Source organism: Ornithodoros turicata, chromosome 1 (genome assembly GCF_037126465.1).
Source record: "Ornithodoros turicata isolate Travis chromosome 1, ASM3712646v1, whole genome shotgun sequence".
Classification (NCBI taxonomy): Eukaryota; Metazoa; Arthropoda; class Arachnida; order Ixodida; family Argasidae; genus Ornithodoros; species Ornithodoros turicata.
The window spans coordinates 63,393,529-63,408,764 of record NC_088201.1 but is presented as its reverse complement, the minus strand read 5'-3'; the positions used below and the strand labels follow the sequence as shown (position 1 = coordinate 63,408,764).

Here is a 15,236-nt window from a genome sequence, read left to right as displayed (position 1 = left end):
GCTAAGATATTACATATACTTGTTGCTCTGCATGTTACATTACCTGTCTTTTACCAACTCCTTGCAAATGAGAAATTCAGAAGTGCAATAAACAGAAAATTTGTTTCAAAATATTTCTGTATGCTACATTCAAGAAATTAAGAAATATTGCAATATTGCGGGGTACCTCTACCTGACAAGCAGCAACTTTCAAAGGAACCAAAATTCATAGCGTTGGAAGGCTGCCTCATTGAGCTCCCCAAAACATGCAGGGAAAGCTTTAAAGCCTGCAGGTGCTCATTTGAAACAGGTGGGACACCGCTTACTGTAGTGGCAAGATGCCCTGTTGACCACACTATGACGTGGAAAAGCCAGCCCTGCATAGGAAAGACGGCTGCAGGAAATTCCTTGCTTTCTGCAGGTCTTCTCTACAGCGGCTCAAGTCCGACATCCACTTTGTGGGTGCTTTGCCATATAAACATCCAGGTTCTCACTGATCGGCAGTGCTGCAGGTACCAAGGCCCATACTGTTCCCAACAGTGAGAAAAAGGTAGGACTACAGTGGTACTTATTAGATTTCCGAAATATAGGGATCAGGACAAAAATTGTGCTACACGCAGTACTTTACAAAATAGGTCATCATTGGGGGTTTAACTGGTCCAGGCAGCTTTAACTGGTACCCACTTTATCACCAACAGGGTGTTGTCTGTTGTGTGTTAGACTCCGTAGAGGAACAAAAGCCTGAGTCGAGCCGCTGCTATAAGAGAGCTGTTTATTGTACGAGTACCAAGTGCGGACTGCCTCTAGACAAAGCCCACCAAGAAAGATAAACAAGGGTGGGAATATGAGACTCGAAAGCCTTGAACTCGCCGTGCGAAGACTCGGTGTGACGATGAGTCAAAGGGCTGGTCTTGAATGCCAGATACCTCACATTGTCGAGAAAATAGTCTCGCTCTCGTATTCTGGGAACTTCTGTCCAGCGCTGCAGTAACGGAGATGTAGTGAACAACGAATTAACTTTATGCTACCTTGTATCTGCTGCCCGAAGTAGTTGCACCTTTGTGCACAAAGAAGTATTTACTAAAGAACCATATCTACTGCACTGCAGGTGTACAAAGCACAACAAGAGTAGCAGCTTAGGAACCTCTGAACAGACCAAACTTCTCTGGCATCAGATGGGAGATGCAACTCACCTGGGCACAGCGCAAAGTATCTAACATACAACTTCTATTCGGATGTGCTGAATAAGCTACTTCACTTTGAGCAGATCCAGGTGAAGGAGGTATGCCTACCATATGCTTTTTGTGTGCTCTCAGCTCAGGTGAGAGAACAAGCATGTAACATGACAGACACTTAAACTCTTATAGGCGTTCATAGGCTTCACGCCTACATGTAGCCTTGGGCATGACATCAGACATTTGCAGTTAACATAAATTCTCTCAGAGTACCTTCCCTTTCCCAGTAGCCACATGGAGAAACGGTCTGATGTGAGGACTCAAATTCCTTGAGGACTGCAACATCAATGTGGTGTCACTGACTACCGATCGCCATCCAGCCATCAAAAAGTACATGTGAGATGTCAAGCCCACAGATGAGCAACAAATAAACATTTGAATTGCCAAAAAATCTCACTGAGTTTCGCATGGCCATCAGATCCATGGGCTGAATATCTTATGCCCCGACTAGTTCTCCGTGAGACTGGGATTCTGGTGGGTAAATTATATGAAATGTATACAATGAATACAGTACATCGCACAAGCAAAAAATGTGCAGCACAGCACTATCTATGCTCTGCAAACACAACACACCACTGAAGTATAAAGTGCCTCAACAGTGCCTGTACTCTCGCACTTGTTTGAAAATCACACAGTTGGTTCACTCTGCGCATTTATCACAAGCGAGTGGCGAGGAACAAGGAATGTCACGTGCGAGGGCGTGAGCACGCGCAGCAAGGGCGAGGAGGAGTGGAGCTCGTGCCTGGTGTCTGCTAGTGAGCCTCGACGGGTTGCTTCAGCTTCTCACGCGCATGGAGGATCCCTAGTGTCGGCGTGCCCTTCGCGCCACCTCCTGCTCGACGACGGTGTTTCGTCGCGTTTACTCAAAAAATACTCTCAAAAAGACAGATACAAAGTTACTGAAAAAACAACAACAATAGTTGGGCTAGTTGGTAATACTGATGCATCTTAAGGCGCAACACACACGGACAAGAGGGAGACACACACTCGCAACTCAGTTTAATAGCAAAAGGCACATAGACAGGAACAAAAAAGAAGAAAAGGAAAAGAAGACCATCCAGAAAAACAACCTCCCGCCCTCTACCAGCAACATCGAACAAGTTCACACTACACAGCGATAGGTGGCTGCCACCCGCTATCATCGAGATACTTTATCTCCCGCACTGACAACGTCACGGAAGGCTGGCTCACACACCTTTCACCCGACTTACTTATCATGTATGCTTCAATAATCTCTCGCGTCAACGCATTGCGCGACAGTGCAAAGATACCAGTCCTCCGAAAGTCCGGTGTACACACACATCTATTACAATGTACAGCGAGGTGTCCCTGCGGAGTGCCACTCAGTGATGCCGCGTGCTCCATCAGCCTAACATTGGCACACCTTCCGGATTGCCCTATATAAACTCTGCCACATGAGAGAGGGATCCGATACACTACTCCTACTCTGCAAGGAATAAACCCTTTCACATGATTAACACCACACACAGGCCTCCGTTCCTGGCCATTCACCTTGGCCGACAAGCTCTTGAGCTTAAACGGTGCGGAAAAAAGCACTCGAACACCGTACCGGTCACCAAGCTTCTTCAGGTTATGGGAGACCACATGAATGTACGGCATAACCATGTATCTCCCTCGCCGCCCCTCCTCAGCCTGCATCTCTCCGGGACTACCCTTCCACTCCCTCAACAAAGTCACACAGACACTTCTAAGAACCCACTGAGGATACCCAACCTCCCGGATCCGCTCACACTGGCGATTGTACGCCTCCACAACCTTATGACAACACGACTTCTGCAAAGCCGCACTCAGGCAGGACTTCACAATGCCACGCTTCACAATCTTAGATTGTGCCGAGTCCTAGGGTACAAGTGCCTTCCTAGACCTCGGGGCGTACCACCAACACAGAAGCTCTCTCTGGGCACTCAAACTAAGATCTAAGATGCATTACTGAAAAAAGTAATTAAGTTGCAGTTAGAAGTGCGTGTTTGAAAATGTAGCTAATATTTCCTCAAGATACACAAAAGGTATCTAAGTATACGTACTCAGATACTTTTACTAAGTTACTTAGCAACCCTACTTGAGCACAATATTCCGGATTGTTTTCATCATTTCTAGCTAAGGCACAGTTGCTTGAACCTTGGTGTCAGACAACCACCTTTACAAAAATATTTGTGGATTGTAACCTTTGTATCACGTCTACGAGCAGAGCCTGCAAAGTATGCGCAGTGAAGGTGTGGACTTTGACAGAATGTACACTAGGGTTTGGACACACGATGCAGAGATACCGGACAGCATTACTAGAAGCGCTGAGTTTGCCAAATAAGGATATCTCTCTTGATTGTTGTCAACAAAACAATACAGTTGTTGTTGCTGTTGTCAACAAAACCAAACGCCACATCAGAACCACACAGGAAGCAAGCAGGAAGCACTAGTTTTATGATCACAAAGGGTAGGATGAACAAAAGCGACAATGCACGGGCAGGGGGCGGAGGCAAAAAGTAGATGCCGGCCCTGACTGTAGCTCTATAAAGATAGAGCTATAAAGTGGGATTTCGCTTCTAGCTCAGGCTTTTTTCAACTGTGGATGCCTCATTTTTGCAGGGAATACAAATCAGTGCCCAGTTACATTCATTTTTCAGAATCTTCAATTTTGAAGCACGGTGCGACGTGCCGAGCTCTACTGCGCAGGCTACAGAATTGTGGAACTATTCACAGCAAAGTTATTTTAATGATTGGCACAAACGACATCAAACAGGTAGGCACATATTGAATAAAATATGTCGATCGCTTGGTTGAATCTGTGGTGCTGCATTCGTAAAATGTTTAGAGATAAACTAATCATTCAAAGCCCATTGATTTGTGCGATAAAATCTTCCTAATTTATGTACGTCCATTCCCTTGTGGGAAAAGATGGAAGATTTTCGAAAAGAATCAAGGATGTTTTGGCAGTCATGGACCACCTGAAGACACGATTGGACAAATTCATCCTCCTGACTCTTCCTCGATGTTCACTTGTTTCAAAAACATCTAAGGCATGGCGAACACTTTGTGGCGTGAATGAACATCTACAGGCACTGCAGTGTGGTAAGTTCTTCAGATAATGCAATAAATACTCTCACGACATAATTGAATCTGGAAAGACAGACGAAGCGGCATCTTTGTGCAAATTTGTTTAATGTTTACTGTAAAATAGACATGTTTATGTTTCATACTTTTTGAACAAAAATATGAGCCTTTATGTTTATCTCCTACAGATACCAGATGGCTCTTAAATGTGCATAAGCTGTTCATAAAGGGGCCCAGAAAGCCCAATTATAGCATGTATAAGAGGTAAGTTTACGAAATGACCTAGCTTGAAAGAGTTGGATAGGAATTTTTAAAAAATATGTATACTCTTATGTCATCTCGTTCCTTTACTGTATACATAGGAGGTCCAGACAGGTAGGAGGTACCATGAGGTAGCTGCAGGGCCTGACCTTGTACACTGGAACAGCAAAGGCATGGACACTTCGCACGAGGCCATAAGACAGCATTTGTAGCTGTGATTTTTGAGACAGTGACAGGCAGTGTTTTCGTTCTTGTTCTATTCTTTGCTAGCATTGTGAAGCTATGAGTGGCACACAGACAAGAACAGGAGCTTAGCCATGCCATGCGGGACAGTGATTTGGTTCTGGCTTTCGTTAGAGTGAATATTCTGTTAACTGCTAGCATTTCATTCAGTTGGCAAATTTGTATGAGTGGCATACTGACAAATGACCACATACCACACAAACCCAATGAATCAGGAGCCAACACGGGTGACTGAGAGCAACTGTCAGCACATCCCAAGTGCTGTAAAGAAAAAAAGAGATTCAAAATAAATGAGGAGAAATGTTAAGTAAGGATGCTCACTGGGTATTGACAGTCGGTCCATGTTTGCTGTGCTTGGAGTATCAAACACGCTGCTGCAAGGATCTAAACTAAATACATTATAAAAGCCTGCAGAAAGTGAGAGAAAATGTTGCGGCAAGCAATGAAAAAAAAAGCACCTGTTGAGGTCGTGGTAGACTGTAAATGAACACGAGGTGGTCCTAGTCTGTATTGGCTGCGTGTTCCTACCCTTTCTATCACTCCCTCCCTCGCATTGGGGCCCTTCAACCTCCCCTTTCTGCGTGTTTCCCGTAACATCCTGCCTGTGTATCCACGTGCTTTTAGTTTACCGTCGGATCTATGCAGCAATGACTCGAAAGCGAGAGGCTTTATGCTGGGACATGAAAATGGATATTCTACAGCAGTACAACAAAAAAAGAGAGAGTCCGCAAAGTATGGGATTGTAGGACTAACAGGGGTCACTCCAACCAGACGTCTTGATACGTTTGAAAGATGTGAGGACTTTATGTGCGATGATTTTGCACCGGTTGGCCAACGGTGCCGTTGTTGTGGCACCCGGACTGACTGACTCATGTGGAAAACACAGCCAGGTTATACAGGCCGAACAGCGTCGGCGAGGGATTATGATGACACTGAGGAAGACTAAAAAGGTCCGGAGACGCCCTTTGCAACAAAACTCAGAAACGCTGAACATGGTTTACGCGCATAAAGGAGTACAGGGGGCCAGCAAAAAAATTTCAGGTTAAGACGTCCGATGAAAGTGTGTGTCATTTTACCGAATAGCATGAAAAGTTTTGATGTGTGCAATTTGTTTCCCAGAAAAAACTCTCATAAACGTGGCTCCGCATGTTCACCCTAAACTCGCCACTCCGGGTATAACGATGAGGAGGAGAAGGTATGATGCAACATCACCGATTACGTTACAGGGGGAACTCGTTCTGGCTCGCCGGTCAGTGGGGGTCAGTGCCTTGCCCCTTTGTCGCCGTAAACCACTTTTGCCAGTTCCCCCGGAGAATTGGGGATAGAAGAGTGACCGAATCATGACCGAATCATGACCGAGCCAATAGCAATGGTTTCTCAGAAACCCAAACAGCGGAGTAGCAATCAGCGAGCGTGATCCTTGTAGCATCAGCGCGAGGTTCGAGGCAGATCACTGGCTGGTACTTTGCTTTGGCTGGCACGGTCACTTTTTGTGGCGTGCTTTAAATTCAATTTATGCGATAATTATGACTCTGTGGTGTGAATTACCTCGCATGGTGCGTCTTACTGGCCTACTTAACAGTTTTATAGGAAGAAAGCAGGGTGTTAAAAATGACTTCTGTGCTACTTTAAGGACTTGCTGACACACCCAGCAGAGTCTGAGGAAGAACTCTTAGGCCTTTTGTTGCATCAATAAGGTCGAACGGATCATTGTGCATAATGTGGTCGCCCGAAGCAGCCAAAGACAGTGCTTTTTTTTTTTTTTTGTAATAAACTGATTTGGAGTGACTTTACTGTGTCTTGGCTTCGTCATATCAATTGCAACTACAGCTGGCGCCATATTCCGGAATCTGCAAGCAGGGTTTCGTTTTTTGTATCATACTGTTACAACAAAATTTGGATATAATGTACAGTTTCATAGTTCCTGTGGCACTTCACTATAACGAGATTTGAATGTATTACCCTAATGTATTGTGATACACTATTAATATTATGTATTATCACTGTTTCAATCAGAAGTATTCTTGTATTAGTATTATAATAAGTGTTTTTGTGCAGTATTATGAGTATCATAATAAAAAATAAGGAAAATCTCTAACCAAGATACAGGAAGGGGATACCCAACGTTTCTGAGCCAGTTGGGCTCCTCCTTCAAGGGTGACTGTAGTGGCCGTTGGTAGGCTTTGGTAGCGTTTCGGGCGTTCAAGAACGCTGCTGTTAACGGGCACTGCAGTGGCAGGGGTGGGCAGTAATAAATATAAATATATATATATATATATTACAGTATATTCATGCCACGCATATAGCATAACCACATGCATATATAGTATATATATGTGGCATGAACTAGGTATGTGCGCTATATATATAGCACATATACCTAGTTCATACCACATATAAAAAAAAGACGCGGAAATAGATTTTAGGGAAGTTCCAAACACTAGTTTATTACATAGGGAGACGTTAAAAAATAAAATGGGCAAGGGGTCGACGTTTCGACAGTGGCACTGTCTTCGTCAGGACAAAAGGTGCGTAGCTGGTTACACATTACTTAAATAGGTTTGGTAAGAAGGTTACACTATAGGGCTGTGCGAGTACACTCTTAGAAATGAACTTCACCGCATAGCACGCCAACCATCACCTCGAATGATATCGTTATATCTGCCGTGATTTGCTGAAAACTGGAGGCGTACGCCTTTTTTGTGACACCTATGCAGTTCATAATTGTCACAAAAAAGGCGTACACCCCCCGTTTTCAACAAATCTGAGCAGATAACGATATCATTCGAGAAGATCGTTGGCGAGCAGCGTGCTATGAGGTGAAGTTCATTTTTAAGAGTGTACTCGAAATTTCGAGTTCGAGTCGAGTCGATCTCGTACTCGACTCGACAACTTTCGAGTACTCAATATCGTTTTGAGCTCGCGTTAGATCCACATTAAAATCCATCACATGTAAGATATAACCTGTCACAACGATTCCACCGTTTGGAAACACGCATTTTGCGCAGCCGTGATTGCTGTCGCTGTCACAGTTCCGCTCCGCCATCTTGTTTTCACTATTAGCTTCGGCTAACCTCGACTTGGCTACAGACTGAGTAGTGGCTATGAATGGCAAACTGGCTTCAACTGGCTACTGCTGGCCATGGAGGCGTCGCGCGCGCGGAAGCGTGTCCGACATTGGAGGAGCGCATTTCATAGTTTCGTTTCTTCGACGGGAGAGTCTGTTTCGGTTCTGCTAGCTCATAAAACTCGGAGACGTCTGACAAGAGTGAAAAAAGAGCATCTGCACAAAACCGAAAAGGGCTGGAAGCCTTGTGTAGGACTACTTTACAAAAATTTCCGGTACGAACGATTCCTTACCGCGCCCATAGATAGTCGATCACCGGTGATTTACGTTTTATGAGCGGCGCTACTCGGTCCCTCAAGTAGATTCGGACAAGTGGTCACATTTGTTGGATACTATAACCACTACAGAATGAGTTCAATTTTCACTTTTATCTTTTCTTTGTGGTAGCGATTTATGAAGTTGGCCCTGCGCCAAGGAGGCAGTGTGGAGATGCATAATGACCTAGCCATTTTTTCAGTGTGATATGTTATCTTGGTTGCGGTGTGGCGCTCCCCCGGCAGACCTCTTTCACAAATGCGCAATACTCCCATTTTAAGCATATCCTGATTCGATTTCGTTTATTACAACGCAAATAACGACTCTGAATGGTTAGACAACCAGATTTTTGTCCTGCATGTGTGGGCATATATAACTTGCACTATTGCTGTTCTTTGCTGTTCCAAAACTAACCGGGAGGAATGGAAGAGTGATGAAATAGCAATATGTGGTACAGCAGGAAAGTTAAGCCTGAAACTAATGTTTTCAGCGGAAATTACGATGTTAATTTTTGTTTTACTCCTTCAATGAACTCACTCAGTTACATGGACAACATGCAGTGTTCATGTTATTTTTCACAACTCATGAACTTCTTCATCCAGAGGGTTGATATTTTCAGATATTATTTCTGACAAAGGTTGCCACATTTTGTATATTTTAGAACTTGTAGATTGATATTTTTGTTCAAGATACAGGCGTATATTCAAAAGGGTTTCTGCTGTTTGCACCAATCTTTTGGTGTCCCAAAATCAATTTTGGAAATACATGGATAGCTGTGTTTATGAAACTTACACCATTATATAGGGCATTGATTTGGCTACATTTTCCCATATAGCAACATATTTTGAAGTGACACTGTCAGCTACAAAAAATATATTTGTAAAACCACCCAAAAATGGCTATTTTTGTGGCGGTAAGGAAAGTGTTAAACCGCACGTTGTAGAAAGACCAGTTTTCCTACCCATAACTTGTAAATGTTTTATGGTTGTAATATTCATTTAGCAATGTTGTCTTTAGGTGGCACATTTGTTTTATAAAGCTCTTATAATCTTCATTCATTTCATTTTTTGTTGTCAACTGTAGCACAAAAAAACATTTTTAAGGGGAAGTTGGCCAAAAAGCGGCGCTAAAAGCATCTTGAAATTTTCTACCTTCCTGCTTCTACACATTACCTACCATTTAATGGAACGCCAACTACTCGAACTCGACTCGATACTCGAAACAGTGATTTGGTATTACTCGAACTCGACTCGAACTTGAAAAGTTTGCTACTCGCACAGCCCTAATATATATACATATGTATATTAGCCCACCACTGCCGGCAAACGTGTACTGATCACCTCAGCTGTTCGTCAGTCGTTTGCCCCCCACCTCTCCCAATACAGACTCTAGCAACAGAACATCCCCGAATAACATGCTCAGAACTAATTAACTGCCATTCAGAACAATGTCTCTCTTATGAAGAAAAATCTCTTCCGATTCGTTTCGCAGTTTTGATATTTGCTAGTTGAAATTCAGTTACGCTTTGGGTTGAAGGAAAAATGTGGGTACAGCGTTCACAGGTATACCGGTTTCACATAGCACGGGATGGGGTGCAGATTTACTTACCCGTGCTCTCCTCTACTTGTCGTATTCGCTAATCAAGCGTTCGGCTATGTTAACCTGCAGGTCCCCCTAGGACATTTGAATCTAATAACTAAACACATATTTGAAAGCAAATGAACAAAGTACAACACACTGCAATCCAAACGGGACCTGCAATGTAACTGAACTTTAGCACAGATTACAACTTATTATAATTCAATTCGATAATGATTGCCAGCGTTTTTACAGTTCCACGAAAATCAAATCTTATTTTCTGATCCAGAAACATGGTACTTTATTGATGTGATAGACCAGAGAAGACACAATATATATACGTAGGGCCTTGTGTTTTGGGGTTTTATTAAAATCAGGTGTGGGTGGGTAACTGGGTTCCAGGAGCTGTAAAACCATAAAATCAGGAGATAGTGATTTTTGTAAATTCCGCGTTAGTGCCGTGAAGCCACTGTGACTATGAGCTGTGTGCAGATGCGGACAGCAGGAAGAAGTGGGGCCCAGGGGCGAGGTGGCAGTATGCATCCTGAGGGGGGAACTGCATGCATTCAGGGAGAACTGTGCCGACATTGGTCTGGTGAGTCTGTCGGAAAAGAAAACTCAGGGAAAACCTCAAACAGCACAGCCGGTGCTGGCGGGATACAAACCCATGTCACCTCCCACTCTCAGTGGAGAGCAATCCTCCTAAGCCACGTGAACTGGTGGCGATATTGGGTGGCAAAGCTGATTTTCAGGTGGAAAATAAAAACGAGAGCTCTGCACATTTAAAGCCGGTTTCACACGTCCGTGTGCTTCCAAAACAGAACCTAAGGGCATTCGATCCCCATAGGTTCCAATGGGTCCGTTTTGCCTCCGTTAAAAACACTGATGCGAAAAACGTGAAACAGGCCTTAGATGAACACAAGATGTGGAGCAGCAGTGCTGAATTTGCGGTGCTTAGCGCTCTCCACTGCCCATAATGATGGCTGAATTGCCACTATGCAGTCAGTTTTCGGGTTTTACCCGAAGTGACGAGGATGCAAATTGTGGGCAAAAAACGGGTCTAATCCCAAAACGCAAGGCCCTAAGCCATGCGTTTTCCTTCACGAGCGTGTGGTGTTTTCCCGAAAGCTTCTCTTGCTCATCAAGGTAAAAAGGAGAAGATGTTCTTTGCATTTGGTTGTGCTTTCTCCACCCACCCGTGCTAATCTAATGGCTACTTTACCTTCCGGACAGGGGGATTGACTAACAAAGGGGATATCCTGGATCCACCCGTGTCCAGGGGTGGATCCAGGATTTTTCTGAGGAGGGATCCAGCCATGGACAGCATGCTATATATGGATCTAGGGTCCCCCTCCCTCCAGATCTGCCCTTGGTGTTGCCTTTATACTTCCTACACCATGTATCAATTTTGGTTGACTGTGCTATATGATTATAGTTCCATTTTTCGTAGCGCAGCACTGTTTACCTCAGAGTTTCCATTTGGTAAGAGGAGGGGAGTGAACAGCAATTCAAGAACCCTGAAATTCCTAAACCTGGCATACTAGTGTCCTGGAATTAATTATGCCCTAGGGCCTCAAAACTATGTAGGCAGTAGGTTCATTCTTTTTGCCTGCACCTCCTGAACTAGTTCAAGGAGTGCAGCACTTTTCTTTTAAAAAGAATGGACCTAGTGTCACCACCGAACAGGAACAAATTTCCCGCAAAGGTAATCAAAGTACGAATAAAACACACATGTAAAAATTCTCCGAAGACTGGTACAAAAATTTATTTACTCTGTATATGGTCATACCATGTGTATGATTTAGTTTTTTAAGAACCATCCATCACACAGAAAAGGGAACCAGAACTGCAAACACAATAAGAACATGCAAAAGAGATTCCAATTGAGGCATACATATAAGAGCTTTCAAACTAGGGAAATGAGTTTGTTTGTTCATGTTGTCTTCTGTGTTGTCTCTTCATCCTCAAGGTAATGCCTTCATCTACTTCAGGAAATGAACCAAATGTAGGGGAGACAGAATACAAACAAAATACATATATCTTCAACAGTGTCGGGTAGCAATGCTACAGAAGTGCTTGGTGCTCAGAACTACAGGAGAACCTCATCACTTGTGTGTCTTATGAACCAAATGCTTCTAGTCATGGAGCATACTTATAGTGTCAATTTGTTCAACACTGGGTTATGAGATACTAGAGGTAGATGTACGCCACCATTACAAGTAGGTAATCACATCAAACTGTCACAGGGACACACTGTGACAAACAAGAAGGCGTAACCTCACAGCATATATTTACATTTTACCTCATCAGATTTATAATGTCATGATTAACAAGGTTCTACTGTAGTTTTTCTCTACTGGTACACAACTGTATCAAGCATGCAAGATGCCACACATTACCTTTTATGACATGTTGATATATTTGTAACGAGGAACGGTGCGTGATTTTTTGAACATTACTTCTGCAGAAAGAGGTAACATTCTCGAGCTTGAGGAGTGGACAAGGAAATGTCACCTCTTTCCACAGTCCACCAGTTTGCTTGCATTTTAGTTTGTTCATTAGTTCCGTACGACAGCCCTAATAGAAAGTTACGGCACTTAGCGTATTGCAGAGGTGTAAATAATAAATATACATTAAAAAGAAAACTGCGATAACTCCAGGAAATCCCCACACATGGCACGGTGCACAGAAGTAAGGCTATGTTCACACAAGACAACTTAGACGAACCATCCATTTCATAGCCAACATTGTGATGTTCTTTCTTGTTTTTTCACATTTGTTCACGTGCACCAACTCAACGTTATCACCCGTGACCAATTTTGGCACAATCACCTTGGGCCAGAAAAATGTAACCACCAACCCCCACTAACTCTGGCTAGTTTTGATTGGTGGTGCCTGCTAACTCTCGCCAGCTCTCATGTTGGAGTGGGTGGTGGAAAAGGTTGGTGCACGTGAATGTGACCTAATGCCTGCACACCTTAAACAAGTAAAAATTGCAGCACCGAGTGTATTCTCATGACTAGAGCTGCACAGCGCTTGAGTAGAATGTGGAGCTCGCGCCTTGTTTGTTGTGCACTCGTGATTTTTTTAATTTTTTTATTGTGTATGCACCATTAAAACTTTTAGAGAACGCGTATGACAACAGGAGAACGTTACAAAATGGTTTCGTGAAGTACTACTCTTTTGTGTCTGCTACTGATCCCAAGATAGGTATACACTTATGCAACATTAAAAAAGCTATAAACCTAGCGCACTATCAGTTGGGTGCCACACGATGCAAAATATTTAAAAAATCTTTTTAAGGAATTGGCTCTATGTTAAAAAAAAGTTTTGCAAATCACTAATAAAGGAGGCTGACAAAATTGTGGAGAAGGACTGTTGCGACACAGATTGTCATATTCTGGTAACACTTCCGCTGCAGGTTTAGTGCAGGAACAACAAAGTGGGTGCCTTACTTCAACGAAACGTTGTTGAACAACAACAAAGATGCAACAATTTGTGCCAAAGAAATCTGCTAGTTAGGCAGTTAGGAAGCAGAAAAAAAAATTATATTCATTATAAAAAAGCACCACAAAAAATTACTGTTGCCTAATAACTCAAGTACCGAACCATAATTCGTACGCGCTCACTATCCAACCTTCAGAAATGCCGCCACAATAGTTTGCAACGTGGTCGAATGGAATACCAGTCACTCCTCAAAAAACCAAACTCGCATATGAGACCAAGGTAACAATGCCACAATAGTACCCTAAATTTACGTACTTGCGTATGCCACTCACTGAATCTCCTCTCACGCAGATGAAGCCTCGCGTGACTGCAATTACACTTCACTTGTTCATGAAAAGCTAGGATCACAAAAATACACATCCAAAACAAAGGACCCTCGATAATGCCATGTGCCAACCACAGCTACAGCATGTGTGCACACAGACAACTGAACATGAACACAGAGTCCTGTGTTCCTGCACCCATGCATGTAGTGTGTAGCCTCTCATAGTTCACCGTATTTCACAGTATATACAACTCTGTTTACTTCCTTGCACATATCGTTCTATTACACTGCTCGCACACGTTACTCTAACAGGAAAAATTTGCATTATCCCCCCCCCCCCAAACAGGGTACTGACTCTGTTTCGAAGCTCTCGCAAAAGTGCACAGATGAGAACAAAATTACTGCGCCTCACCTATTTGTAAAAGGTTTGTTCACTGGGGCCTGCTCGGGCCCCACTGAACAATGGAAAACATCTAGTGGCCTGGTACTGGGTTAGTAACGCAGAAACCAAAAATAAAAATTTGCAGGTATTCTGCGTTACTGTGTCAATATAACCCTGTCATAAAAACTGCTCCAAATAAGGAAGCACTTCATTCTGGAACCAATAAGATTTGAGGATTAAAGAAATGTTCCATGGCATGTAAACAGTGTAGAATACAGCACACAGTAAAAACACAAACTTCCTAGGAAAGCTTCAGATGGTGCGTGAATGTCTGCAAGGCGCGATGACCACTTTTGAAGGTGCATTTCATCTGTTTTTCATGCTGATTGGAACTCGTTTAGTGATCCGTCCACAAAACAGGCCACCCAGAAAGATGACCCCGAGAGCTCCCATGGCGACCACCAGGAAATAGTTGCGTGAAGGGGAGTTGGCTATCTGTTGAACCACGTCGCGAATAGACTCCACTGGCGCCACCTAGGACATGGTGATAAGTACATAAGTAACGTGACTGTACATTGTTTATCGCAACACTCCTCTGGGTCTCTCTCAGCTGAAGAACGCATTCATTTTTAGAGCCTGAAGTTTTCAGGAAATATTTTTTTCTAAATTCGGGGGGTAAAAATCGGGTAAATAAACATGTGCTCTAAATTTGGGTGGAAAAAGGTCCAGTACGCTAAATTCAAGGAGAAATCGGGCTCAGTTACTCAAACTAACTGTACTGGCTTGGTACAAACAGTGATGTAACTGCATTTGCTGCCAAACAAGTATGTCAGTGCATCCCTACAGACAACCCAGGGAGGGGAATTTGCCGGGTAAAAATCGGGTTTCACCCTAAAGAGTCAACCTTCAATTCGGGGTGCAAATTCGGGGAAAAATCGGGTAAAACCCTAAAACTTTAGGCTCTATTCATTTTCTAACTAACACTGCCGTTAATTTGGCAATTTTCCTAGTGACCGCAAATTTCCTGCAAATTAATGTTTTCTCGATTGTAAGGAACCCCCCCCCCCCCCCCCTTTTCGTCTTTTTCAAAATGAGGCTGTCCAATGCGAGGAGGGGTGAAAGACAAAGACAAGAGGTGATGACACACTCTCGTCCCGCCATGCGAAGGCCGCATCCAGATAGTGTTCGTCTCCTGAGACCCCTAATATGATCACCATCTCTCAGTGCGTAGGACTGACAGGACAGCCAAATGTGATCTTCACCTCTCCCGGCGTTGCAAGTGAGGGTCTTCGGCTCTTGGCCTCGGCAGCTATCTTGCACACCGAGAGATGGCGA

The 15,236-nt window shown here is 43.6% G+C and overlaps 1 protein-coding gene across 1 annotated transcript in view; it reads right to left on the bottom strand.

Moving 5' to 3' along the window:
• Positions 1 to 11,496: 11,496 nt before the first annotated feature.
• LOC135378316 (Golgi apparatus protein 1-like) overlaps positions 11,497 to 15,236 on the bottom strand; it is a 41,321-nt gene continuing 37,581 nt past the window's right edge. The window contains exon 22 of the mRNA XM_064611319.1: positions 11,497 to 14,435. Coding sequence (XP_064467389.1) covers positions 14,268 to 14,435 — 168 coding nt within the window. The 3' untranslated portion in view covers positions 11,497 to 14,267. The remainder of the gene's footprint in view (positions 14,436 to 15,236) is intronic.